At 38.1% G+C, this 26,875-nt stretch overlaps 2 protein-coding genes and 1 pseudogene across 3 annotated transcripts in view; 2 read left to right on the top strand and 1 right to left on the bottom strand.

The window, feature by feature from the left end:
- MMP26 (matrix metallopeptidase 26) overlaps nt 1–26,875 on the top strand; it is a 368,531-nt gene that overhangs the window by 209,917 nt on the left and 131,739 nt on the right. The gene's annotated exons all lie outside the window — the stretch shown is intronic.
- On the top strand, nt 5,821–6,765 carry LOC100427720 (olfactory receptor 52R1-like). Its single transcript, XM_077964766.1, has one exon. It carries the CDS (start codon nt 5,821–5,823, stop codon nt 6,763–6,765), a length of 945 nt encoding a protein of 314 aa, XP_077820892.1.
- Nucleotides 15,441–16,391, bottom strand: LOC100427638 (olfactory receptor 51H1-like; annotated as a pseudogene).

The raw sequence follows: 26,875 nt of genomic DNA, 5'->3' as shown, positions 1-26,875 counted from the left end.
GTGGAATAACATGGGATGAATAAAAGAACTAGAAAAATGGATGCTGTTGTTAAATGAAAAGATGCTCAAAAAGTATTTCTAAGCTTTGGCAAGGTCCATGCCATGTCCATACATGATTGACTAATGTATTTTGCAGATGGAGGTCAAAAAAAGTGAGGATATAAGAACTCCGAGGCTGCGGCCCAGGTTTCTACATATATTTATTGAAGTGTTCCAGAATTCTCATGTTAACATCCTCAACAACCTATTCTTTCATTGAAACGTCTTTTCTAAATATCCTTCTTGTCCTGCTCTTGTAACCCTACAATTACAGACTGAAGAGACTTTAAGTTTATTGTAACCAACCTTTACTGGGACTCTCAATACTTCTCAGAATTCCTTGTACATCCCAGTGGAGACTGGGCTTCAGCACAGGGCTGTGAGTCAGATTCCTAGTCCCCAAAGCATCTTGCAGAGGTACCAGCTTTGGAAAGACTCAAATGATGAGGGGCTTCTAGAAGGGCCAATCAGGAAGATTGACCTTTCTACTACACACTCTTTTTTAGCCTGCCTTTCCCTACTGAACTTGAAAAGCAGTGTGCTTGAACTGAGAAGTACTTTCCAAAGAGCCTGAATGTCATGTCTGCTTGGAGTCACTGTTCCATTTGAAAGAGGGGAAGGGTCAGATGAGGAAATGCAGGTCTTACTCAAGAGGTCACATTCTGTTTTGGGGGAAAAGTCACTCTAAAAGAAATGAAGAAGAAAGAAAGAAAGTAAAAGGACCTGAACTTGGTTCTGCTTTCATTATACTGAGGATTTCATAAATAGAAGTCAAAAACAACAACTACAGAAAAATAATTTGCAACCAGAGATAAACCAAAAATTCCAATGACCAATGCCATCCAGATCTCTAAAATAATAAAATCTTGACTATTCCCTGTAACCTGGACTCTCTAGCAAGAACAATTGTATTCCAGATTTTGTAGGCTGATATATGAAAATGTATCATTAACTTTGTGACTATGATGATCACAATCCTACCACAAAAACATTAATGTAAAGCTGATAACCTTGGTAGTTTTTGTGTATTTTTCTCTCTTTAGATGTATGTTGGGTTTTGTATTTTGTAAGCTGCATATTCTGAAGTCTGACTGCTTTGCACCCTTTTCAAATAAGGGTTTTAAATACTCCTTTATCAAATTTTTAGACATCTAATCAATCATGAGATTTAAATGAAATCAGAAAGTGTTGACAAAAATTAAATATTTTAATACCAACAGGACCCTATTTGGTGATTGAGACAGAGAAAGCTCTATATAAGCTTCAACTGTTCAGACTGAGCAAAGAGAGCCTTCCAGCCTCATAAATTTTCAGAACTGACTGTGGCATGATCTCCATTGGAATTGCCATTGCCTGTTTGTATAATGACCCACTCAGATTTGAGGGGCCTTGGAACAATTGCTACCTCAGTAAACCCTGATGCACCAAGAAATGCTGCACATCCTTATGAACCCCACATTCATTAAATAGGCATACTAATATGTATACACATGATGTTCAACCTCACACATCAGGTATGTAGCTGGGCATGTGCCTTCACAAAGCCTGCACACTTAGTGACCTTGAATGCACAGTATGATGGTAGCACACTAATTATGCATATTGATAGCAAATGACTATTCATACTTTTGTACACAGACATGCTTATTCATACACATGTTCACACTCACATGCAAATCCAGTCCCTGATGCACATACCTGTCAGATACACACAATTTACATGATATATCAGCACACTTTCATATTGCACAAAATATCCCTTCAATTGTAAATATACATACTTGCACTAAAAATACATGCATATATAGACAAACTCACACTCATGTAGTATTAAAATTTCTTGCACATTTCTGAGCATTCAAATATCCTGCCTTTTCATTTGTGCATGCAGAGGAGAGAGGAAATGTAAGGGTTAACACTTCTAGCTTTAGTCTTCATTCTCAGAGGAGGCTGGTGTAAATATGAGGCAGCAGGCTCAGGGAGAGTGGTAGATCTGATGCTTGGGGGAAGTGAAAGGACAGACCTAGTTCTTTGAATAGGTCCTGATCTGAGGTCTCTGACATAGGCTGAATCCAAGAAACTTTTTAGAACTGCTTATGAGCATGCTGTACTTGGTCAAAGATACAGTAGAACTCAGGGCAAGTGGATCCCTGTGCCTCAGCCACCTCTTCACTTCCCAGAAAGCAGTATGACTTATGGAACACTAAGAAGCAGGAAGGCGAGAAACTGTGCAGAATGGCCTGACTCACTGGGAGCTTCAGGTCTAGAGATCAATGGCCATTGAGCTTCATTCTGAGAATGGGAGAAGACTCGGTGCTCCCACTGTGTCCTCCAAGGTAAGCCTAGAAAGGTAGGAATACTGCCTCCACACAAAAATACTCCAAGAAGGAGTTTGGTTTTGAGCGTTACCCTGATCCAGTATTATTGGTTTTAGTTTCAGATACTTCAGTGAGAAAACAGAGTTTGAATTTCCCTGAAGCTATTTCTAAGCAGATCTCAGTTTATTTTATCCTTTATCCCTTCTCTGACTTGAGCAACACCCTGACAGATGCCTGTATTTAGTTCCACATAATGGGTGCAGTAATTGAAGTCCAACAGAGACTGTGAGTACTTTCTTGGGACTCGAACTCATTATCACAGATAAAAGTTGAACTCTACTCTGTGAGAGAAGATGGTTCTTAGAACCAATTTCTTCAACAAAAGGTACACAAAGATTTACAAGTTGATTTTATTTTAGAAAACAGCAAGCTTGAACCTGAAGTCCAAAGTGTGATCAGTGGGGCTACCATATTTGAAAAGGACAAGGCATTTCAGCTCTCAGTATGCATTAGGCTCATAAGATTTCTAGCCTGTCAAAAATAAAAAAAAAATAGCACTGTAGGGGAGGAAGGAGAGTTGGGCAAGAAGGGAAATTATATTGTTCATCTTTTCCTACCTTTTAGAGAATGTACATTTCAATTTCTCAAAGCAGCAGTAGGCTCATTACCTGTGCTTCCCATATTTAAAAACCCCACACACTAGACAAAAATGGCCAAGGATTGGTTAGCTCTCTGCCCACTCCACATGACTTGTAGCATTAACTCTATTAAGTCTGCAAGTCTATGAGAAAAGAAAGACAAGGGAACTTTTAACAGTGAAGGCATTAGATTCCATGGGTCAGCAGAGAAAAGTGGAGAAAGAAAAGGGAGGTGCTTGGCAAGGGTCCCCATCTCCCAATTTGGTCTTGAGTCACAGGGCACTTCTGCTCGTCCATTGTCCACCAAGAAAAGAAAATTGGAGAGCAGAAATTCAGAGTCAGCAGAATGAAATGAGGAAGGCTGAGAGGCATCACTTCATGGGGCTCTATGAAAAGGCCATTAAGGAGACTGGGGAAGGAGTAAAGCAGAAGACAGTAACTGGTTTTTGCAAGGGCTGTAGTTTGCAAGTAGTTGAAAGACTCACCAGCCTCTAAAGCGGGCATAGAACAGGAGAATTCTCCATTTAGTCTCATGAGCAGAAGCTAATAAAGACATCGTCCCAGAGAAAGCAGCACACACCCAGAGATGCCAGGAGGCCAAACTGGAGACTGTGCTAGAGGCTCCAGTCCAGTGAAGTAGCAGGGGTCCTGGGTGCAAAATTAGATCTGCCTCTAATTCAGCATGCAGTTGGGAATGCCCTCTTCATGTCTCTTTGTCATGATAGGGCAGCAATCTCTGCTTTCCCCAACTCGGGTGTGTGCCCCAATTAATCGTTTTCTAGCACAGGTGGCACGAGTACCACTAAGAGCACTGGCTGTGCAGTTGTGCATCCAGACACTAACTCATTGTGTGGCCTTGGGCAAATTATGTCACTGAAGCCTATTTTTCTCATTGTAAAGTGAAGATACAGAGGTTTTGTGTACGTTAGATACAATAAAACTTAAAAGCCTGCAGTGCTGTATCTTGAAACATAGTCATTCCTTGTACAATGACTCAGAGATAATTGTACAATTTGATAAATTGCACCTTTAACCAGCACCTCTTACATTGCCTGGTGCAACAATGAGAATGGTCTGAGTGTGTTTCTCCAAGTGCCCCGAGCCTGCGGAAGTGTGTTCTCACAAGTAGACGGTGACACACAAGAGGAAAAGGGCAGGTGGAAGGAAATTCCCTGGCTCAAACAGAATATATAAAGAAGTTTGGGAAGACCAGACCAGACAGAAGGGATAGAACAGAGTGCCTGGACCCTATATAATATGTGGCTTTCAATTTTCACCATAGCTTACATAGAAGTATTTGCCTTGAGCAAACCTACAGCTATTATCTTAATAGGATGGTCAAGCTTCAGGTTTAGAGCAAAACTTAGGAAGTCAGAGTCCCATTTATCTCATGCTGTTATAAATCTTGGGAAAATTAGAAAGAAGCAAGCCCTCTTTGGCATTATGAGGCCCTTTTAAGGAACCATTTGGTCTAGGGAATGAAACATCTGTAAGTTCCCAAAGGCAATTTGTTAAGGAGCATTGGAAGGGATACTCTTCTTGCCTCTTCCTTTGAAGGAGGTAAGAACTAAGGATTTCAATCAAAACACAGAACAACTGAATTTAAATAGTGAAAAGGTAGTGCGTAAGAACCAAGTGAGCTTTGTGCCATCAATTCTGAGGTAGAAAGTAGTCACCACAGGAATCAGTGGGTAGAAGTAACCCAGGTAAAGCAAGTGCACACCAGAGGGTGGCATTCACACAGCAGTGCAACATTTAGAAGGAGAAATGAACATTACTTTCTTTTGGACACAGCATCAAGGTAAGGTCAATTGGATTTTATCAGAACATTAGGATATTGTTAATCCAATCATGAGTCTATTGAATAATGATATTTATTTGTTATTTTCTCTAAGGATTTTAAAAATTAAACTCCTGCCCTGTACCAAGCACAAAGATACTATGTGTAGTGTAGGGTTCAGGGCAGAGTTCATGAAAAATTTACTATCTAGGATGGAGGCTGGCAAACTACAGCCTGTAGACTAAATCCTCTTTGGAGTTTATTTTTGTAAGTAAATTTTTATTGGAATTCAACCATACTCACTCATTTATATATTGACTATGGATGGTTTTACACCACCGTAGCTAAATGTTGTAACTAAGACTGTGTAGCTAAAAATTCCTCAAATTTTTATGATCTGACTTTTTACAGAAAAACTTTGCTAACCACTAATTTAGGGGGGGGCCTACACTAAGGATAAAATATTGAATTACAGGTACGTAATTGATCAGTAATTTATCCTTCAGCCCAAGCCCTTATGGTAACTGCCCTTAAGCTAACTCAACATCAATACATAAATTTCTATAAGCATTGAAGCCACACTGGCTTCCTAGCCTGACAAGTTGTCCGAGCAGCTTAACAGAGGGATAAATAAGACTTGTGCAAAACGTTGATAATATCAGCTGTCAGTTTTAAAGAATAGAAGGAAAAGAATTACTATGATGTTATTTGTCATGATTTTTTTCCTTAATAGATTCTCTTTCAAGAAAACATTGATGCTTGAAAAACAACTGTACTTGCAGCGATCACATTTTGTTCTACCCTATTTTGAATGATATATATATATATATATATATATATATATAAAATAAAGAATAGTATCATTTTATGTTGCAAGATTTTATTTATAAAAAAAAAAGGTTGAAATTATCCCACCTTATCTTTAAACTCAATTGCCCTATTACCCAATTGTCCCATCCAAAGGCATATCAATAATAACACTTGTTTTGATTCCTATTTGCAGAGAGTAGATCACTTTCCCAATGGAGAACATATTAACTAGCCCATGGTGCTGGTTTCAGGGAACAGCTCTTCTCATCCTGGGTCGTTCACCCTGCTTGGAATCCCAGGCCTGGAGAGTTTCCAGTTTTGGATTGCCTTTCCGTTCTGTGCCATGCATGCTGTGGCTGTTGTTGGAAATAATCTCCTCCACATAATCAGAATTGACCACACCCTGCATAAGCCCATGTACCTCTTTCTGGCCATGCTGGCTATCACTGACCTGGTCCTCTCCTCCTCCACCCAACCTAAGATGTTGGTCATATTCTGGTTTCATGCTCATGAGATTGAGTACCATGCCTGCCTCATCCAGGTGTTCTTCATCCATGCCTTTTCTTTTATGGTGTCTGGGGTGCTCATGGCTATGGCCCTGGATCGCCATGTGGCCATCTGCTTCCCACTCCGACACTCTAGCCTCATGACGCCATCGGTCGTGATTGAACTGGGGACCGTCGTGATGCTGAGAGGGCTGCTGTGGGTGAGCCTCTTCTGCTTCATGGTGTCTAGGATGCCTTTCTGCCAACACCAAGCCATTCCCCAGTCATACTGTGAGCACATGGCTGTGCTGAAGTTGGTGTGTGCTGATACAAGCATAAATTGTGGGTATAGACTCTTTGTGGCCTTCTCTGTGGCTGGCTTTGATATGACTGTCATAGGTATGTCACACATGATGATTTTGAGAGCTGTGCTTCAGTTGCCTTCAGGTGAAGCCCACCTCAAAGCTTTTAGCACATGTGCCTCCCATATCTGTGTCATCTTGGCTTTTTATATCCCAGCCCTTTTTTCTTTCCTCACCCACCGCTTTGGTCATCATGTGCCCTTAGTGGTACATATCCTGTTTGCTAATCTCTATCTGCTGGTACCTCCCATGCTCAACCCCATCATTTACAGAGTTAGAACCAAACAGATCAGGGACAGAGTTACCCAAGGATGTTGTGGAAACGTCCCTTGAGTCAAGGGTCACAAAATGACCACCACTTAAATTGCACCACTGATCTAGGGACATAAACGAATATTTTTCAGACCATTACTTACCATAAGTGAGTCAGCTCTGTAAACAGTTGATCCGGAGGTAGATAACCCTCCAGAAACAAAAGCAACAATTTCAGGATGCCCAGGGCAAGAGATTTCTGAGACATGCCATAAAAACTTTGTTGACCTCAGTTCATCATCACAAGAAAATAATAAGAATATTTTCACCTATTAAGTCAGTGAATGTTTTTTAAAAAAATGTCACCTTTCACAGATGATTAAGGTAAAAACATTATTTACACTACTGGTAGGAGTACAACTTAGTGCACTTCATTTAAAAGAAATTTAGAAATGTAAATAAAATAGTTAAAAAGTATTCTCTCTATATGTATCTATATATCTATATCTATATATGCAATTTCCCCTCTGATAATCAAAATTTTGGAAGCAAAAACCTGTACAAAGTAATGTATAAAATCATTATGCATAAAAACCCAACAGAAAACCAGTCAAATATTGTCCTGTTTTTTCCAATTATGTGAAGAAAGTCATTGGTAGCTTAATGGGGATGGTACTGAATCTATAAATTGCCTTGGGCAGTATGGCCATTTTCACAGTATTGATTCTTCCTACACATTCCATTACTGGGTATATACCCAAAGGAATATAAGTCATGCTGCTATAAAGACACATGCACACATGTGTTTATTGCAGCACTATTCACAATAGCAAAGACTTGGAATCAACCCAAATGTCCATCAGTGACAGAATGGATTAAGAAAATGTGGCACATACACACCATGGAATACTATGCAGCCATAAAAAAGGATGAGTTCGTGTCCTTCGTAGGGACATGGATGCAGCTGGAAACCATAATTCTCAGGAAACTATCGCAAGAACAGAAAACCAAATGCCGCATATTCTCACTCATAGGTGGGAATTGAACAATGAGATCACTTGGACACAGGAAAGGGAACATCACACACCAGGTCCTATTGTGGGGGGGAGGGGGGAGGAGGGAGGGGGGAGGGGTAGCATTAGAAGATATACCTAATGCAAATGATGAGTTAATGGGTTCAGCACACCAACATGGCACATGTATACATATGTAACAAACCTGCATGTTGTGCACATGTACCCTAGAACTCAAAGTATAATTAAAACATATATATATTGTCCTGTAAGAAACCAGATGAATCAATGTGCAATTGAATATTAGATGCCTTTTAATATCTGACATTTGCAACAAGTATCTAAAGATGTAGTAAGTGATGAAGATATGTTATGTTTAGAAAAAAGATAAAGAATCGTCTTTAAGACTCGATGCCAATTCTAAAACGGAATGCATATACACAAAAAGAGATTCAAGAAATACATCCAAATCAAAGTAAAAACTATTCTGAGTAGTGAGGCTTGTAATATTTTCATTTTCTTTTTGGGCCTTAGTGTATTTTTAAAAAATATCCTCAATTGAGAATGTTTAATTTTAGTATGGGAAAAAGTCATGAAAATAACAACAGAAACACAGGTAAGGGATTAATTCAGTGCCAAAGTTTAGTGAGATAGGATGGACAATCTGAGAGGATGACAGACAGTGGCATAGTTGAGATCCATCGAAGCTCAGGGATCCAGATGTAAAATTGCTGCTGGATCACAGCTTCTTCAGGCTGCTAACTAACAATGGGGATCAGGTGAGCTGAAGTGTTGGTCTCTCTTTTCCAACATTTTCTTATTCCCCTAGGACAATGGATTTCAGAATGAAGCAGAAGTTTTTGGAAAGAATGAGGAAGATCTTCTCTTCTGAATGGAATATATTGTATGGTTTAAGGTGATAGGAAAGCTATTAGAAATTTTAATAACATATTTTCATGGTAATTTCTTTTTAATTAACATTTTAAACCATTTTTAAAAGCATGCTTGCTTTCAATTCATTGGACTTGAACTGTCAACCTTTCACAGCTCTTTCTGAGAAAGCCAATGAAGAAGGTTCTAGAATTCAAGGTCTTCTGTTTCTAAAGCCAAAATTAGATTAAGGTGCTTTGAGTGGATTCAGGAGCAGGTTTGCCTCTTCCAGAAAAAAACAGATTATGTTGAAGTCTGAAGATATTCCCCCAAAAGAATGGGTGTTCTGAGGAGCATTTTCATCCTTCCCAAATTTCAGAGTTAAAAGGACCAATTTCTTTCTATCTGTAAATTAGTGAATGAGAAAATTTCTCTTTCTCTTTTTAAAATTAGCTTTCTTACTGTATAACTTGCAATGATAACATTTTAATGTTTCTATACACATTTTGATGAGTTCTAACACCTGTGCAGCCACCAGTTCCTCAATCAAGATGAAGAACATTGCAATCATTTAATAAAGATTTCTCCTGCCCCACTGTAGTTAGTCAGCCCCCTTCCACCTCAACCAGGGAAACTTCCATATGATTTTTTCACTATAGATTAATTCTTATGGCCCTAGGACTGTACATCAATAGAAGAATAGATGATTTATTATTTTGAGTCTGTCATCTTTCATGTGTATAAAGTTTCACTCAAGCTGTTGTGCATATTAGTACATTTCCTGATTTTGCTGAGCAGTATATTCCATATTTTCAACATGCTTTTACTAATATAGTGATGCTTCTCTTCTTTGCTCTAGCCCTTCTACTATTTTTATACTTCCAAACACATCAATGGCTCGTCTGTCTTAAGTCTTTGCTCTTATTTCTCCAGTGGCCCCAGTTGTTCTTCTAGAGGGCATTCTGGCTCCCATTATTATCCTTCAGATCTCAACTAATGCCACCTTCTCCTAGAGGTTTCCTCATCCACTTGTCTTCACCAGCTCCTGAGCCATGCAACTTTTCTATCAATTCACGTATCCTGTTTCCAACTTATCACTTACTACAATCTCAAATTTTTATTATTTATCTATCATCTGTCCCTATGACTTGAATATAATTTTCATAAGAGAGTAGTGCTGTTTCTCACTCATTTATTCTAAAACCTAGCACACACATGAAAAAAAAGAAAAAAAAGAAAAAAAAAAAGAAAGGCACGTGAATGAACGAATTTGAATGTTTCTGATTTGATACATTGCCCCAACAATTCCAGTACTGTCCAAAAGTTGGCATTTGCAAATATACTCATGCCTCACTCCCCCAAAACTGACTATAGTGCCAGAACTTTCAGTCTTAAGGACTCCTTTCATTGTCTGCACTGAAGTAACATTTTGAAGGAGGCTGTGTGATTTGGTTTGAATCTTTGCCCCCACCCAAATCTCATGTCAAATTGTAATCCCCAACGTTGGAGGTGGAGCCAGCTGGGAAATGATTGGATCACGGGGGCTGTTTCTCATGAATGATATAGAACCATCCCCTTTGGTTGCAATAGTGAGTGAGTTTTCATGAGATCTGGTCATTTAACACTGTGTAGCACCTCCCCTCTTACTCTTTCTTCTTCCTCTCTGGCCATGTAAGATGTACCTGCTTTCTCTTTACCTTCCGTCATGATTGTAAGTTTCCTAAGGCCTCCCCAGAAGCAGAAACTGTTATGCTTCCACAGCCTGCAGAACTGTGAGCCAATTAAATCTCTCTTTTTCAAAATGAATTATCCAATCTCAGGTATTTCTTCATAGCATTACGAGAATGGACTAACACATTGTCAAATAAGATAGGTTTGTTATAAAATAGCAAATTGTCTCTGGCTCACCTCTTTTTATAAAAATTAAAATGTTTGTAACATTTTAAATTCCTATTCAAGCAATATATTAAGCAATTACTCTGCACCCAGCATTTTGCTGGAGAATGGGGATAGAATCAGGAATGAAAGAAACTGACAAACATAGCATCTAGTTTGTGTGATTTCTACCCAAAATCAAAATACTGAATTTTTACAGTTTTAGCTCCAATATTGAAACTATTATTTAAGATGTGTTGTACTATCATGATTGTAAGCTACCTTAGGTATTCTGAATCAATGAAAATAGACAATTCTCTTCCTTACAACTTGAAGATTCCCAGTGTCCATGACATGAAATACGTAACTAACCTAGAGTGTGTCTATACTCATTCACAAAAGCTCTCAAGTGAGTACATTGAGTGAGGGACTCCATTTTCCATGTGTTAATGGGCAGAGTCACCACAGTGCCTCTCTTCCCTCAAATAACACAAATCTATGATCATAGTGACTAAGAGAGGCCAGATAGAACATCTCAAAGGTGGACCCCAGTAAGTCAGCTTACTGTGGTTTTTAAACATTACTCAGAATCATACTGTGATGTCAGGGTTCAGTTCTAGAGTATTTTCCAAAGGGCAATGCCTCCTCAGTGATGTCTACTCTGCACAGAACCAAGCACAGTGCTATTAGGATGCTGACATTTCATACTCAAATCAACAAGCATTTTTTGACCAGTGGCTGTGTACCCAGTGCAACGCGTGGTGCCTGGGATGTAGAGATAAAGTTTACAGGTCTTCCTTAGAACCCTACCTCTGCCCTCCTACAGTGCCTGTTCCATTCTACTCTCATCATACTTACTGACTTCTTTATATCCTAATGATCTGGCTCTGTGTGTGCCTCTATGTCTTATCCACCATGAAGAAAAATGTTGCTTTATTTACCTCAGATGTTGGCAAATCCTAACACAGAGGAGGCATCAATAAGTATGTGGGAAGCAATATCTTTCTATTCAAGGGAGGTGATAGGCACATGCCAGTAAAGACCTAAAACACATACTTTCAATACTCTGCATGTTAACTATTTTAAGACAAAAATAAAATCCTAGGCCCCCAAACCATCTGAATGGATCCCTCCTCTCAACTAAGGGCATTCTAAAGTTAACCTGTCAATCTAGTTCAAGCCATGATGAGAAGGTGAAGTCAGGCATGCCTCATTACCATTAACATCAACACAGACCATAAGACTGGTAGAACAGACTCTTTAAGTCTGATATGAAACATTTCCAATTTGTCCTCTCTGAAACCAGCTACCTGGAGGTTTCATCTGTGTGATAAAACCTTGGTCTCTACAACTCCTTATATTAACCCAGACAATATATTCTATTGATTCCAGGTCATTAGATAATAATCAATTGCCAGTCAGAAAATCTATGAATCTGCCTGTGACCTGGAAGCCCCCACTTTCAGTTGCCCTGCCTTTCCAGACTGAACCAACGTACACCTTACATGTATTGATTGACGTCTTATGTCTCCCCAAAATGTATAACACCAAGTTGTAGCCTGATCACCTTGGGACAGGTCAATAAGGCCTCCTGAGGCTGTGTCATTGACATGTCCTTAACCTTGGCAAAATAAACTTCTAAATTAATTAAGACTTGTCTCAGATAATGTTTGCTTTATATTATTGTTGGCGTTTATGCTGTGTGGGTAGGCCTATGGCCCAAATCTCCCCAAGAAAATGACTAGGCTGAAGGCAGCAGGAGTGTGAGGTCCTGTTATCCCACCTTGACATTAAAAATTTTAATGTTTAATTTTGGCCTACAAATCCTGAAGTCACTGGCTCTTCCTACTCTGTCTACTGAGGTCAGAGGTTTGAAAGCCAGAGAGGGAAGGAAAGAAAGGCCCAGGCAATGTGCTGCCTGATTTTGCAGAGCATGGCCCTTCCCTTTACTTCGTCTCTACCCCAGATGAGGCTGGGCTCTCAGTTTGTGGTTTTCAGTTCTCCATGTGTCTATCCTAAGTGTGGCCATCATGAAAGACATGTATAATATGTAAATGAGCTCATCCAAATATACCTTGTAGATGAGGAAACAGAAACCAAGGAATCCAAGTAGCAACTTTGGGTTTCTTTCTGAGCCAGAAAATAGAAAAACTCAAAAGGTGGGAAAACAGTAAACACATAAGTAAATAAACAGAGCCACTAGGTGGGAATTGAGTCTCTCTAAGAAATCAGGTAAAAGTCTTAAAGAAATGTGTAAGCAAAAGGTTGTGGACTACATAACTCTGAGGAGGAATTCACATTGTCATTCAATTTAATGATGCCCCTGAAGTTGCAGAAAACTGTTCCGTAGGGAGAGAATAAAAGATAAATTTTACTTGTGCCAATTTCTGCTTCTTGAATGTGCCAGCTCCATTTGAAATCTCATGCTTTGAAAAAAGGACCAAGGCCTACAGGGAAGAAAGAGAAGCTGGATACCTTCTCACTCTATCTCCCCATGTTAATTGGTTTCCTGACTGAGTAGAAAGGGCTCGGTGGATGTTTAAGCCAGATTTGCAGCAGGAGTTCTCTTGGCACCAGAAACAGGGCAATCATAGCGCACGGTCTCTGCAGCAGGAAGGTATGGACAAGACATTAGGAAGGGAAAGTCTGTTCCAGGAGGGGTAAATGTTGCTCTGGGAAAGGAATAGAGAAGCCTAACATGTGGTCACATAGGCTGTGGACCAACTGGGATGGTGGTTTGAGTTATCAACTTTATGAAGATAGTTTTATTGAATAGCACAAGGCATGGGGAAAATTCATCCATTCATTCATTTCTTCAGGAACTTCAAGGAACTCTTTAATGTGTCTTCTGTTTTACTAGCCCTCAACAGCCATATTTTTAAAAAAATTTCATAATTAATTGAAGTTGTTTTAAATGTGTCCACTAAATCACTCTTACTACTGCATGCCCAGCACTTAGTGGCCTGTAATGGCATAAGTATTAATAGGACAAGTTCATTTGTTACATGAAGAAATACGTGAATGATGAATATTGTGTTCTAAAGAGGTCTCACATAGCATTTTTAAAAGTGAGTAAGCCCCAGTATTGCTTCTCTGGGAGCTCTTGCTCTCACTGAGCAGTTGGCTCATCGACAATGGCAACTTGTCTAGTAACAGCTACAGAAGAAATTAGCCCTGAGGTATTATCCTTTTCCCAAGGTTCCTGGACAATAGGGCTGAGATTGCCTTAGGTGTAGCAAAGGAGGAGAAGCACTGCAGAAGCAGGAGACCTGGCATCTCCCAGGAGTCCCAGCTCAGGCCTTTCCTCAGTGTGTGACTAGAGAAGTTTCTGCCCTTCCTTACTCCATCAAGTTTGTCTCCATTTCCTCTCTTCTCAGAATAAGGCAGCAATCAATGATCAGGCATGCCTACATCCCAACACAGAGAAAGCATTTATGTGTACACAAGGAAGCCTGTATATTTATAAATTCCTCCTTGGCAGGGGTACTTGAGTGCACAGATCTATTGAAAAGGGGTCTGAAACACAGAAAACGTTCTACTCAAAAGTAGGATTTTTCTCAAAAGTAGGATTTTTTTTTTTTTTTTTTTTTTTTTTTTTTTTTGAGCAGGAAGAACATATTGAGCACCCACGCAGGGCATGGAGAAGACACAAAGCCTAACACTGAACTCAGTCCTTACGATTTTGTACGGAGAGATAGACTTGTAAAAAATTAGAAATGCAATTCATTTGGGCCAAACAATACAATCACATATTTTGAATCTAGCTCTGTCACTTGGAAACTGTATGACCTTGAATAGTTACTCAATGACTCTAAGTCCCATTTCTCTCACATGTAAATGTTGATTAATGCTTTTTCCCAAAGTTGTTGGGGAAATTTACTGATATGCTCTATAAAATCTGCTAGCATATTTTCATATTAACAAATTAAATGTGATATTACAGTGTAATAGGTAATTGCCTTGTAATTGTCTGTATGCATCTTTTTCTACAGAAAAATCATCCAAAGTTTGAGCAGAAAATTGCTGTATTTTCCCCTGTATCTCCAGGGTCTAGCATCATGACTGGCATTTCATCAGTGTTCAATGAATATCTATTGAATGAATAAGTAATCACTCTAGCAACTTTGTTGTATAATGATTAACACAATTCCTAAAGCATGTACTAGACTCACTGCACAGACATATTGCACATATACCCACATTTGTGTACCTTCAATTTTTAAATTTCTCTATGCTGAGAATCTTCACTTGCCTTACACAAAACCCAGGAATAACTTTACTCAGTAAAATTTTACTGCATCCTCTAGTACACAGCAAAATTAATGTCATTTATGCTGAGTCAAAAAAGCAAAGGCAGAACACCTATTAGTCTACTAAGTATGTGGCAAGAAACTAGAACTATGATAAATATGTAAAAAAGTGATGCCATAGAAAGGGAAAAAAGTATGCATCAAGGAACCACAGATATGCCCACTTTTATTTCATCACAGATATCCATTACCAATAACTGCCTAAACATAAAGATAAATTTTTGATCCTATAACACTTTTCCTTACTCTAAGAAAAATATATATATCAGATACCAAGACCTTTGGTCTTGCTATAGGACTTCTTGAATCTTTCTTACTGTAATTATTATTAAATTGATAACCAAGGGTAAAATATAACTTAATATTTTATGAATAAGCATACATAAGTGTTATCTAGATGAATGTGATAATTTGTTCTCACTGATGCTCATCTCCAGTGTCAAAGAAAAGTGTGAAGCTACTTAATGAATTAGATTTAGATTTTGTGATACCATAAGTCAAAATGCACACATTCCAAAATACGGTATATACAGAACAAAAATGACCTGTTATGTATCTTCACCCAAGCCTTACCCATTCCTGCATTTCCCCAGATGTACAAAATTTGATGCACTGTAACTGTGGAAAATTAAATAATTAATTCTTCCAGTGGATACTTACTCTACTTCTTACACATGATTCTATTCTACTAGACCCTATTTTTTCTCCTCTGGAACACTTGAATGATCCTTCTTCGAATCTGCTTGGTCTTCACACTGTAGGCAATGGGGTTTAGCACAGCGGGGAGCAGTAGGTATATATTGGCCATGAGCATGTGCACTACTGGTGATAAATGTTCTCCATATCTGTGAATCATGGAGGCACCAATGAAAGGAACATAGAAGAGGAACACGGCAGACATGTGAGAGAGGCAGGTGCTGAGGGTTGTGAGCCTTTCACCTTTGGAGGCAATGCCCAGCACAGTCTTCAGAATGAGTACATAAGACATTAGAATGAGGAGGGCATCGATCCCCAGTGTGAAGATGACGACCATGAAGCCACAGAGGCTGTTGACACGGGTGCTGGCACAAGCTAGCCACATCATATCTTGGTGAAGATGATATGAATGCGACAAGACATTGGAATGGCAGAAGGGTAGATGCTTTATAAGGAAGGGCACAGGGAAGACCACACAGATTGCCCGGATGAGGACAGCTATTCCAATCTTTCCAATAACACTGTGAGTGAGGATGGAAGCATAGTGTAATGGGTTTCAGATGGCCACAAATCTGTCAAAGGCCGTGGACACTAGGACTCCTGGTTATGCTATTCCAAATACATGGATGAAGAACATCTGCATGATGCATGCATCAAAAACAATCTCAGGGGCATTAAACCAGAATATGCTGAGTGTGGAGGACAAGGTGGACATGGAGAGACTAACGTCAGTGAGAGCCAAGATAGAGAGGAAGTAGTACATGGGCTCATGGAGACTCGGCTCCACCTTGATGATAGCTAGGATGGTACCATTTCCCAGGAGTGTAAGTGTGTAGAGAAATCCCAGGGGAAAGGCCAATCATGAGTTCTTGTCTGGCATTGCTGGGATACCTGTCAAGATGAAACTATGGCGGTTGGCATATGATGCATTCAAGTTCATCATGTTGTTCTCACCATCGGTGGGGCTAGACTCTTCCACTTGGTTCGCAGCTCCTAAATAGAATATATATTCTCATATGGACAGAACAATGGCTTTATGAATACATAGGTAGAATAGCAGAGGAAAGAATAAAGTTAAAAAACAACTTTTAAATGATACTTGTAACACTTTGTCTTTTTCCTTCCTACACAGTCACATGTGATTACCTCCCTTCTCTTGGAATAAATTTCTTTATTTGAAAAATGGAAACAAGAGTAAACATCCAGTGTTTAGACTGTAAAGAATTTTGCTGTCTCCTTTGATATATCCTCCTCATATAGTTTTCAAGGTTTAGCAGAAAAGAAGTAGACGTAACCAAGGTCTTAATAACATAGAGCATATTGCTAAATAATTTTTTAAAACCCCACTAAAAAACCTCACAATACCATCACAACACACCCACGACTATATACAATCCCACTGTCATCAGAACCTACATCCACATAAATCCATGTGTATGAGGATGTATGAGGATATTTTATATATATGTATATATATGTATATACATATATGTATATATCTCTCTATATATGAATCTATATGTATATAGATACATATACATATAGATACATACAGCTTCCAAGTATACACATATATACTTCTATATACACATACACATAAATATACTAGGTTGGTGCAAAAGTAATTGCAGTTTTTGCCTTTTTTAAATCTAATATGTTCGTGTGTGTGTGTGTATATATATATAGAGAGAGAGAGAGAGAGAGAGACAGAGAGAGAGAGAGAGAGAGTATGTATCCTGGATATCTATTGTAAGGATAATTGTAATGAATTACATATGCAAATAGACACATTATTGGATGAAATTATTCTATTTAACATTTAATCTTTAGAAATTTAAACAATTTATAATTTCCATAGTCTCATTTTAAGATAGCTAGAAGAAAATAAAGCTTATTGGCTCATAAACAACCACATATAAGGTATAAGGTAATACTTAGCCCAGTTCTTTCAGGCTCCCTAGCTGATCTTTCTGTATCCATGAATGCCCCTTTCTAATACATTCTTCATTCGGCAGTTACACTAGACTTTTTTAGAACAAATATAAATCTCATTTATTTATTTCAAATAAAACTCCTTTAAGGGTTCTCGATGTACTTAGAACAAAACTCTAAATCCTTATCTTAGCCCTCAATGTAAAGCGAGATTCAACCCCTACCTACCTCTCTAGCACCGACTCACACCATTTACTCTCCCCTTCAGTCTCTTTAATCCAGCCAAATTTGCAGTCTTTAAGTTCCTGGGTCCCAGTGAGATACTTCCTGATATAGCGTTTCTCCATGAATTCTTTCCAGGTCTTTATGTTTTTCTTCACCCCTCGTGAAGCTCTTCTTTGCCTAAGCAAAGCCTAGCTATCCTTCCCAATTATGCCGATTCCAAATATCCATAGTAGCTTAAGGTTTCCTCATATGTTGTTTTCATATTTTTGGGCTCTTCCTTCTTATCAGTGAGTATAGTTAAACATTGTGTATGTATTTGTTTAATGTCCATCTCTCCTACTAGAAGTTAAAATTTCCTAATGTAAAGGACTGTTTTATGGTTCATCACCTCATTGAGCATATGCAAGGCATTGTTAATTTTTTCCATGTTAGTGCAATTAAGACATAAAACAATGAATGGGTGAATATGGATGACTGAACGTCAATCTTCTTTCAGAAGAGAAGTCTTATAATCCCTCAAACTCTGTTCTGATCTCCTGCAGATGAATTAAAAATTTTCAACAAAGAGAAAAATCTATTTTTCTAAGAGACCACAGACAAAAACTTAAAATTGGGAGTCTGTGAGAGGTACTATGGTGTCTTTGTTCTCGCCTAGGTACTTGCGAGAAGAGCGAAAAACATTTCAAAATCTCGTCTGGGAGCTCTGAAGTAGGAATGAGATCAGGCGTGTAAGAACAAGTAGTTTCCCTACCTTTTCTGCCTCGTTTCTTTGCTCTAGGATGAGGATTTTCTGTTAGAAAAACGTGACTGCTAATAAGTTATTTTACAGATTTGGGTATCTTAGACACAGAAGAATTTTTGAAAGGTAGTGTAGTCCACTCATACTTGTTGTGTTGTGTCTTTCTAACAAAATTTGGGCCCCTCCCTCCCAGAAATCACAATGGTGAGATCTAAACAAAGCACTTTGTGATGCCTGCCTAACCTTCTGCCTGCACTCTGAGGAGGGGTTTTGTTTTACTTTAAATGTTAAGTGAGAGCCTTCACTTGTTTGGGCCTGCTGTTCTGTATCCCCAGCCATTCTTGTGGTTTTCAGGTGGGAACGACCAGCTGGTTCATCCCTACTAGTGGTTTTTCTTGGGACCTACTTGAAAAATCTTTAACATTCCTGAAGTCCTGAGGACCTGCTGAAACCCTGTTCTTCCATGCAAATAGTTGATTCTTGTTTATCCCTATGTTTTTGACTCTGATTTTCCTTACCTGAATCAGTGTTTCACCCTCATCTTCTTTTTTTCATTCTTATCTCCATTCTTCATATTCATTCTTTTAATCTTCTTTAATTTCCAGACACCTCCTTTCTCTATCTCCCAATGAAATTCTTATACATTCTTCCATTCCATCTTTATTTTATGCCTAGCCTTGCACTACGTCCTCCCCATAGTGTATGTCTTCTTCTTTTACTCCTAATAACAACACCTGCATTTTACCTTTTCTTTCCATCTTTGCTTTCTACCACCACATTACACTCTATACACTATTCTCATCTGTCCTTATCACATTCCTCTCTAGAATCTTTGTGAGGATTTAATTTAAAAATGTCCTAAATAATCTTACACAGAGCTTGCTATGTAGAGGACATGGAAAAAATCTTTTAAGATTAATTTATTACCTTTATCAACCTGGTGCTATGGTTCAGAACTAATTTAGTTTCTTTCCTTTCCTGAGACTAGCATGTAGAGGCCCTTATAAGACTGCTCAAACCTCTGTTGATGTCTAGAGTCATCAAGATTCTCCAAGAATTTCACAACTTCTCTGAAAGAACTCCCATGAAGGGTGTTATGCAGTGCCACTTGAGCTATACCTTCCTAATTTCCCTAAGGATTCTAAACCCTTCCTTTATCTGTCAAACTGTCCTCTATTCAGTCAACATTTATGCAAAATTTTTCTTCATTTTAATTTTATTTGCATAGTCTTAGCCAGGTGTGAACTCACGTACATGCACACAATTGCATGTGTATGCATGCGCAAACACACACTGATTTGAATCATGTTTAATCACTAAGTAAGATTTACAGTTCCAGCCCAATTTCAGTTGAGGTCTTCTCACTCCAAAGCCAGTCTCAGTCTCAATGATGACATAGTGTTGCAATTTGCCATGAAACAGAGCTGGAGTTTACTGTTGTTTGGAATGGATAGAATGATTGTCTGGACTCTGCCTATCAGGAGCATCTAAAAAAATGTTCTTTGAATTTGCTGAACTTCTTTGGTTTTCTGAATTGTTATTCCAATACCTCATGTATAATTTCTTGCATTTAATTTAATGTATTTCTCTGTAAGGATGTTTTGCATTAATGAGGTAATTCTTAAAAATACAAGAACAGCTGGTTTCTCTAGTCTGTGCCTCTGTGTGGTCAGGCCTTAAATTGTTCACAGATCCTTTCTATCACATCTTTATGCCCTTTTGATCTCATTTATTTTCCATCACAGGCATATTCACATAATCACAGCAGAAAACGAAAGTCCCATATAAACAGTTCTTGTGGTGATGCTTTAGTTTAGGCATGATTGAGATTATATGGCCGAAGGCTATTCATTTATTTTTAATTTCTAAACCCATTTCTTCCCCACTGTGTACTACAACCGAAAAGAGACAATGCATGCTATAAACATTAAGAGCTAGGGCTTTATAATGTGTGTCAATATATTTTTAATAAAAAATTGTGAATATTTCTGTCTGAAATACTGTTGGGGATAGAACTAAAAACACACAAAATGCTTGATGCAACTCCCCCTGAGTGTTAAACTGGTGGCTTGAACTTCCCTGAAGGTATCAGGCCTTGACTCCTCCATGTCACAGAAACTAATGCCACTGCTAGAATGAACTTCAGAAAGACTCCTATATTATCCCAGTAATTTCCTATTATCGGGAGCTTAATCCATGAAAGGTCTTCCTATTCATATCTAAAATGGTTAAATATAATAAAAAGAACAGAGTTCATGAGTCTTATATACCGTGTTTTAATTTACAGTTTTAATTTTGTCAGCTCGTTAGACTTAGGGAAAGTTATTTAACTACTCATTCATTCAGCATTCCTTGTTAGCTATTATTAAATGAGTTCTACTGGTGAAGTCCAGCTATTCCTCCTCCTTCCCATCAGCATTTATACAACCAAATAGGCCTAATGGAAGTCATATAAGCATATTGACTATTCTCATTTTAAATTTATTTATTAATAAAATTATAAATTAATTGCCAAAGGCCTCACATATTCTTTCATTGCTTCCAAATTATGACACTTTATTTTTTCCTCTGCTTGATTATCTCTACTAGCATCAGAGATCTGGTTTCCTTTTTCATTAGGAAAAAGAAATTAGCCAGTATTTGTCTAATTTCTTTGTTTAATTTTAATGCAAAACACTCTAAAGCATGAAAAATAATTATTAGGAAGGGAAATTTCCTCTGAAGTAGAACTAATGAATCCTCTTTGCTCAAAAAGGGGGAATATATGAACCAAAAAAAAACTTCAAAAAATTTGACTCTATGAAAACTAAAACAGGCAACATGTTGAGAAACATTCATTCTCAAAAGCCTTTACAACTTCAGGCCAAAATACCACTCTCCTGCCATTGTCAAATTATTATTCTTTTCCTTCTTCTTCTTCCTCCGCCTCCCCCTCCCCCTCCCTTTCCCTCTCCTCCTCCTCCTCTTCCTCCTCCTCCTCCTCCTCCTCCTTCCTGCTCTTCTTCTTCTTCTTCTTCTTCTTCTTCTTCTTCTTCTTCTTCTTCTTCTTCTTCTTCTTCTTCTTCTTCTTCTTCTTCTTCTTCTTCTTCCTCCTCTTCTTTTTCTTCTTCTTCTTCTTCTTCTTCTTCTTCTTCTTCTTCTTCTTCTTCTTCTTCTTCTTCTTCTTCTTCTTCTTCTTCTTCTTCTTCTTCTCCTCCTCCTCCTCCTCCTTCTCCTTCTCCTTCTCCTTCTCCTTCTCCTTCTCCTTCTTCTTCCTTCTTCCTTGCTCTTCTTCTTCCTCTGACAGAGGAGTAGGAGGAATAAGAGGAGTAATTGTTTCAGCAGTAGTTTTACCAGGTTGGGAGTGGTTGACAAACCAGCAGTTGTGCTGCCAGACAGTGCAGACTCAACTTCAGGTAGAAAGGAAAAAGCAAAACTTGGTTAACTAAGACTGGAAAACTCAGTTCGAAATAAACAAGCACCATCCAGTTTTAGTAGTCATCGGGACATTTTACAGGGAGAACCTGGAAATTATTGTTATGGCAGGGCTCTCCATATATCTCTGGCTTTGTGAGAAAGTTTTCAAACATGTGAGAGAAACTCTAGAGAGCTTTCTGGCATGAGAAAGCAAAGAGAGACTTGAAAACTGGTTGAATATTAAATGTATGCTACACACACCACTCAAATCAATCAGTGCAAGTGTTTCTGACTGAAGGGTTTTAACAGCAATTTCTGCCTCAATATTGGCATACCACCAAGATGTGTATACTCATGGGCAATTCGTAGGAAGCCAGGCTAAGAAAGTGGAATACAAATAAAATGATCTGGAAGTAATCAGTGGTTACACTTAGTGTAATAATGTGAAATATGAGTGATCTGAAATGATCAGTGGCAACAATTATTGCAAGAGATTTATTTTGAGAAGACAAATTTCAGTTTAAACTCATACAAGTTACTAAAAATAAACAAAAGAATTTAAAAACACAACAAATCTCTTAAAGCAATTAAGAATCTAAGGTTTCTATTATATACATGATACCTGGTTGATAACAAAAACCTATGAGACTTTCGAGGAAACAAGAAAACACAAGCAAATGAGAAAACATTTCATGCTCATGGATTAGAAGAATCAATATCATGAAAATGGTCATACTGCCCAAAGCAATTTATAGATTCAATGCCATTCCCATTAAACTACTATTGGCATTCTTCACAGAATTATAAAAACTATTTTAAAATTCATATGGAACCAAAAAAGAGCCTGAATAGCCAAGGCAATCCTAAGCAAAAAGAAAAAAATTGGAGACATTATGCCACCTGACTTCAAACTATATTACAAGGCTACAGTAACCAAAATAGCATGGTACAGGTACAGTAACAGACATATGGACCAATGGAAAAGAACAGAAAACCCAGAAAGAAGATTACACACCTGCAACCATCTGATCTTTGACATTTGCTCCTGAGCTTGTAAGCAGGAGTCATCAGGACATTTCACAGGGAGAACATGGAAAAATAAGTAATGGGGAAATGATTCCCTATTTAACAAATGGTGCTGGGGGAACTGGCTAGCCACAGGCAGAAAACTGAAACTGGACCTTTTCCTTACACCATACACAAAAATCAACTCAAGATGAACTAAAGACTTAAATGTAAAACCCAAAATTTAAAAATCCCAGAAGAAAACCTAGGCAATACCATTCAGGACATAGGCACGGGGAGCGATTTCATGACAAAGATGCCAAAAGCAATTGCAACAAAACCAAAAATTGACCAACGGGAAATAATTAAAGTAAAGAGCTTCTGCACAGCAAAAGAAACTATCAACAGAGAAAATAGACAACATGAAGAAAAGGACAAAACTTTTGCAATCTATGCATCTGATATCTAATATCTATAAGGAATTTAAACAAATTTACAAGAAAAAAAAACCCCATTAAAAAGTGAGCAAAGGACATGAACAGACATGTCTCAAAAGAAGACATACATGTGACCAACAAACATATGACCAAAAGTTCAACATCACTGATCATTAGAGGACTGCAAATCAAAACCACAATGAGATGCTGTCCTTTTTCTTTCTTTCTTTTTTTTTTAATGGAGTCTCACTCTGTTGCCCAAGCTAGAGTGCAGTGATGTGATCTGGGCTCACTGCAACCTCCACCTCCTGGGTTCAAGCGATTCTCCTGCCTCAGCCTCCTGAGTAGCTGGGGTTACAGGTGTGTGCCATCATGCCTGGCTAATTTTTGTATTTTTAGTAGTTGGCCAAGCTGGTTTCAAACTCCTGACCTCATGATCTGCCCCCACCTTGACCTCCCAAAGTTCTGGGATTACAGATGTGAGCCGCCATGCCCGGCCAAGATGCTGTCTTACACTAATCAGTATGGTTATTACTGAAAAGTCAAAAAACAAAAGATGCTGGCAAGGTTGGGAAGAAAAAGGAACACTTTTACACTCTTAGTGGGAGTATAAATTAGTTCAACCATTGTGGAAGAAGTTACGGCATTTACTCAAAGACCTAGAGGAAGAAATACCATTTGACCAAGAAATCCCATTACTGAGTATATACCTAAAAGAATAAAAATCATTCTATTGTAAAGGCACATGCATGTGCATGTTCATTGCAGCACTAGTCACAATAGCAAAGACATGAAGTCAACCTAAATACCTATTATTGATAGACTGGTTAAAGAAAATGTGCTATAGATACACCATGTAATACTATGGAGCCATAAAAAGGAATGAAATCATGTCCTTTCGAAGGACATGGATGGAGCCGGAGGACATTATCCTTAGCAAACTATCCAGAAATAGAAAAAAAAAAAAAACCACACTTGTTTTTACTTATAAGTGGGAGCTGAATGATGAGAACACATGGACTTATAGTGGGAACAACACACACTCAGGTGTGTTGGAGAGAAGGGTGTGTGAGGAGGCGTAGCATCAGGAAGAATAGCTAATGGATGCTGGGCTTAATACCTGGGTGATAGGGTGATCTGTGCAGCAAACCACCAAGGCACACATTTACCTATGTAACAAACATGCACATCCTACACATATACCCCTGAACTTAAAATAAAAGTTGAAAATTAAAGCAAGTATAACAATCAGTAGAATTTTACTTGGAAAAGGCCCATATATTGATTTTAGCAAACAAATAATTCCAATAGTGTATTATAAATGTGTTGAGACCATTAAAAATTATATTAAAATAATTAAAATAAATGTGATGATAGTGATTGAACAAATACATAATATCTATAAAGAAAAAGAATGCATTTAAAAAGTTAATAGAAATTTGAGTTGAAAATTACAATGAACCAAAAAATTTTTTTAAAAATTACTAGATAGACTCAATAGCTGATTTAAGATGGTAGAAGTAAGAATCTATAAACATGAAGATAAGTAAATAGAAAACATCAAATCCAAATAATATGTAGAAAAATATTTAAGACAAATAAATAGAGTTTCAGACATTTGTGGGACAATATCAGCATACCAAATTTGTGTAATTGAAGTTCCTGAAGAAAAAATGAAAGTGACAGAATCAATGCTTGCAAATATAACTTTAAAACTGTTCTAGATTGAATAACAAATACATTAGTCTACAGGTTAAGTAAGTTCAAGAAAACTAAATTGGAATACGTGTAAAGATATTAACACATAGGTAAATCACAATAAAACTGCTGAAATACCAAGACTGATAACAGCAAAAGAAAAATGACTCACCAAGTACAAGGTTAACAAGATTGAATCAATGCATGATATTTCATCTGGAAAAAACAAACAAACAAACAAACAAACAAAAAAAAACAACCAGAGGCTAGAAGGCATTGGATTGACATTTATAAAGTTCTGAGAGAAACAAAAACCCTCAAGAACTCTGTATTCAGGGAAATTATTCTTCAAAAACAAAGGTAGAATAAATAAATTCCCTAATAAATACAAGCCTAAAGACTTTATTGCTAGAAAATCTACCCTACGAGAAACCAAGAAATGTTAAGGGACGTCTTCATGGTGAGTAGAAATGACACCAGACATTAATTAAATCCAAGGAAGAAATAAAGAACACTGGAGGAGTTTCCAGGATGGCTGAATAGGAACAGCTCCAGTCTACAGCTTCCAGCGTGAGCAATGCAGAAGACAGGTGATTTCTGCATTTCCAACTGAGGTACTGGGTTCATCTCACTGGGGCTTGTTGGACAGTGGGTGTAGCCCAAAGAGTGTGAGTTGAAACAGGGCAGGGCATCACCTCACCCAGGAAGAGCAAGGGGTTGGGGAATTCCCTTTCCTAGCCAAGGGAAGCCATGACAGATGGTACCAGGAAAATCAGAAAACTACCACCCTGATACTGTGCTTTTCCAACAGTCTTAGCAAACAACACCAGGAGATTATATCCTGTGCCTGGCTTGCAGGGTTACATGCCCACGGAGCCTCACTCACTGTTAGCACAGCTTCATAAGTGAAGGAGAAATAAAATCCTTTACAGACAAGGAAATGCTGAGAGATTTTGTCACCACCAGGCCTGACTTGTAAGAGCTCCTGAAGGAAGCACTAAACATGGAAAGGAACAACCAGTACCAGTCACTACAAAAAAAACGCAAATTGTAAAGACCATCATGCTGGGAAGAAACTGCATCAACTAACAAGCAAAATAACCAGCTAACATCATAATAACAGGATCAAATTCACACATAACAATATTAACCTTAAATGTAGATCGGCTAAATGATCCAATTAAAAGACACAGACCGGCAAACTGGATAAAGAGTCAAGACCCATCAGTTTGCTGTCTTCAGGAGACCCATCTCACGTGCAGAGACACACATAGGCTCAAAATAAAGGAATGGAGGAAGATCTACCAAGGAAATGGAAAACAAGAAAAGCAGGAGTTGCAATCCTAGTCGCTGATAAAACAGACTTTAAACCAACAAAGATCAAAAGAGACAAAGAAGGCCATTACATAATGGTAAAGGGATCAATTCAACAAGAAGAGCTAACTATCCTAAATATATATGCACTCAATACAGAAGCACCCAGATTCATAAAGCAAGTCCTTAGAGACCTACAAAGAGGGTCTATTTGATTCTGAAAAAGAGACTTAGACTCCCACACAATAATAGTGGGAGACTAAGTAACACCCCACTGTCAACATTATACAGATCAACGAGACAGAAAGTTAACAAGGATATCCAGGACTTGAACTCAGCTTTGCACCAAGCAGACCTAATAGACATCTACAGAACTCTCCACCCCAAATCAACAGAATATACATTCTTCTCAGTACCTCATAGCACTTATTCCAAAATTGACCATAGTTGGAAGTAAAGCACTCTTTAGCAAATGTAAAAGAACAGAAACTATAACAAACTATCTCACAGACCACAGTGCAATCAAACTAGAACTCAGGATTAAGAAACTCAGTCAAAACCACTCAACTACATGGAAACTGAACAATCTGCTCCTGAATGACTGACTACAGGGTACATAACGAAATGAAGGCAGAAATAAAGATGTTCTTTGAAACCAATGAGAACAAAGACACAACATAC

Source organism: Macaca mulatta, chromosome 14 (genome assembly GCF_049350105.2).
Source record: "Macaca mulatta isolate MMU2019108-1 chromosome 14, T2T-MMU8v2.0, whole genome shotgun sequence".
Taxonomy (NCBI): domain Eukaryota; kingdom Metazoa; phylum Chordata; class Mammalia; order Primates; family Cercopithecidae; genus Macaca; species Macaca mulatta.
This window is presented reverse-complemented; position numbering and strand designations above follow the sequence as displayed.

Excerpts from the sequence above, each read along its gene's own strand:
- LOC100427720 (XM_077964766.1), top strand. The coding sequence starts at position 5,821 with ATGGTGCTGGTTTCAGGGAACAGCTCTTCTCATCCTGGGTCGTTCACC.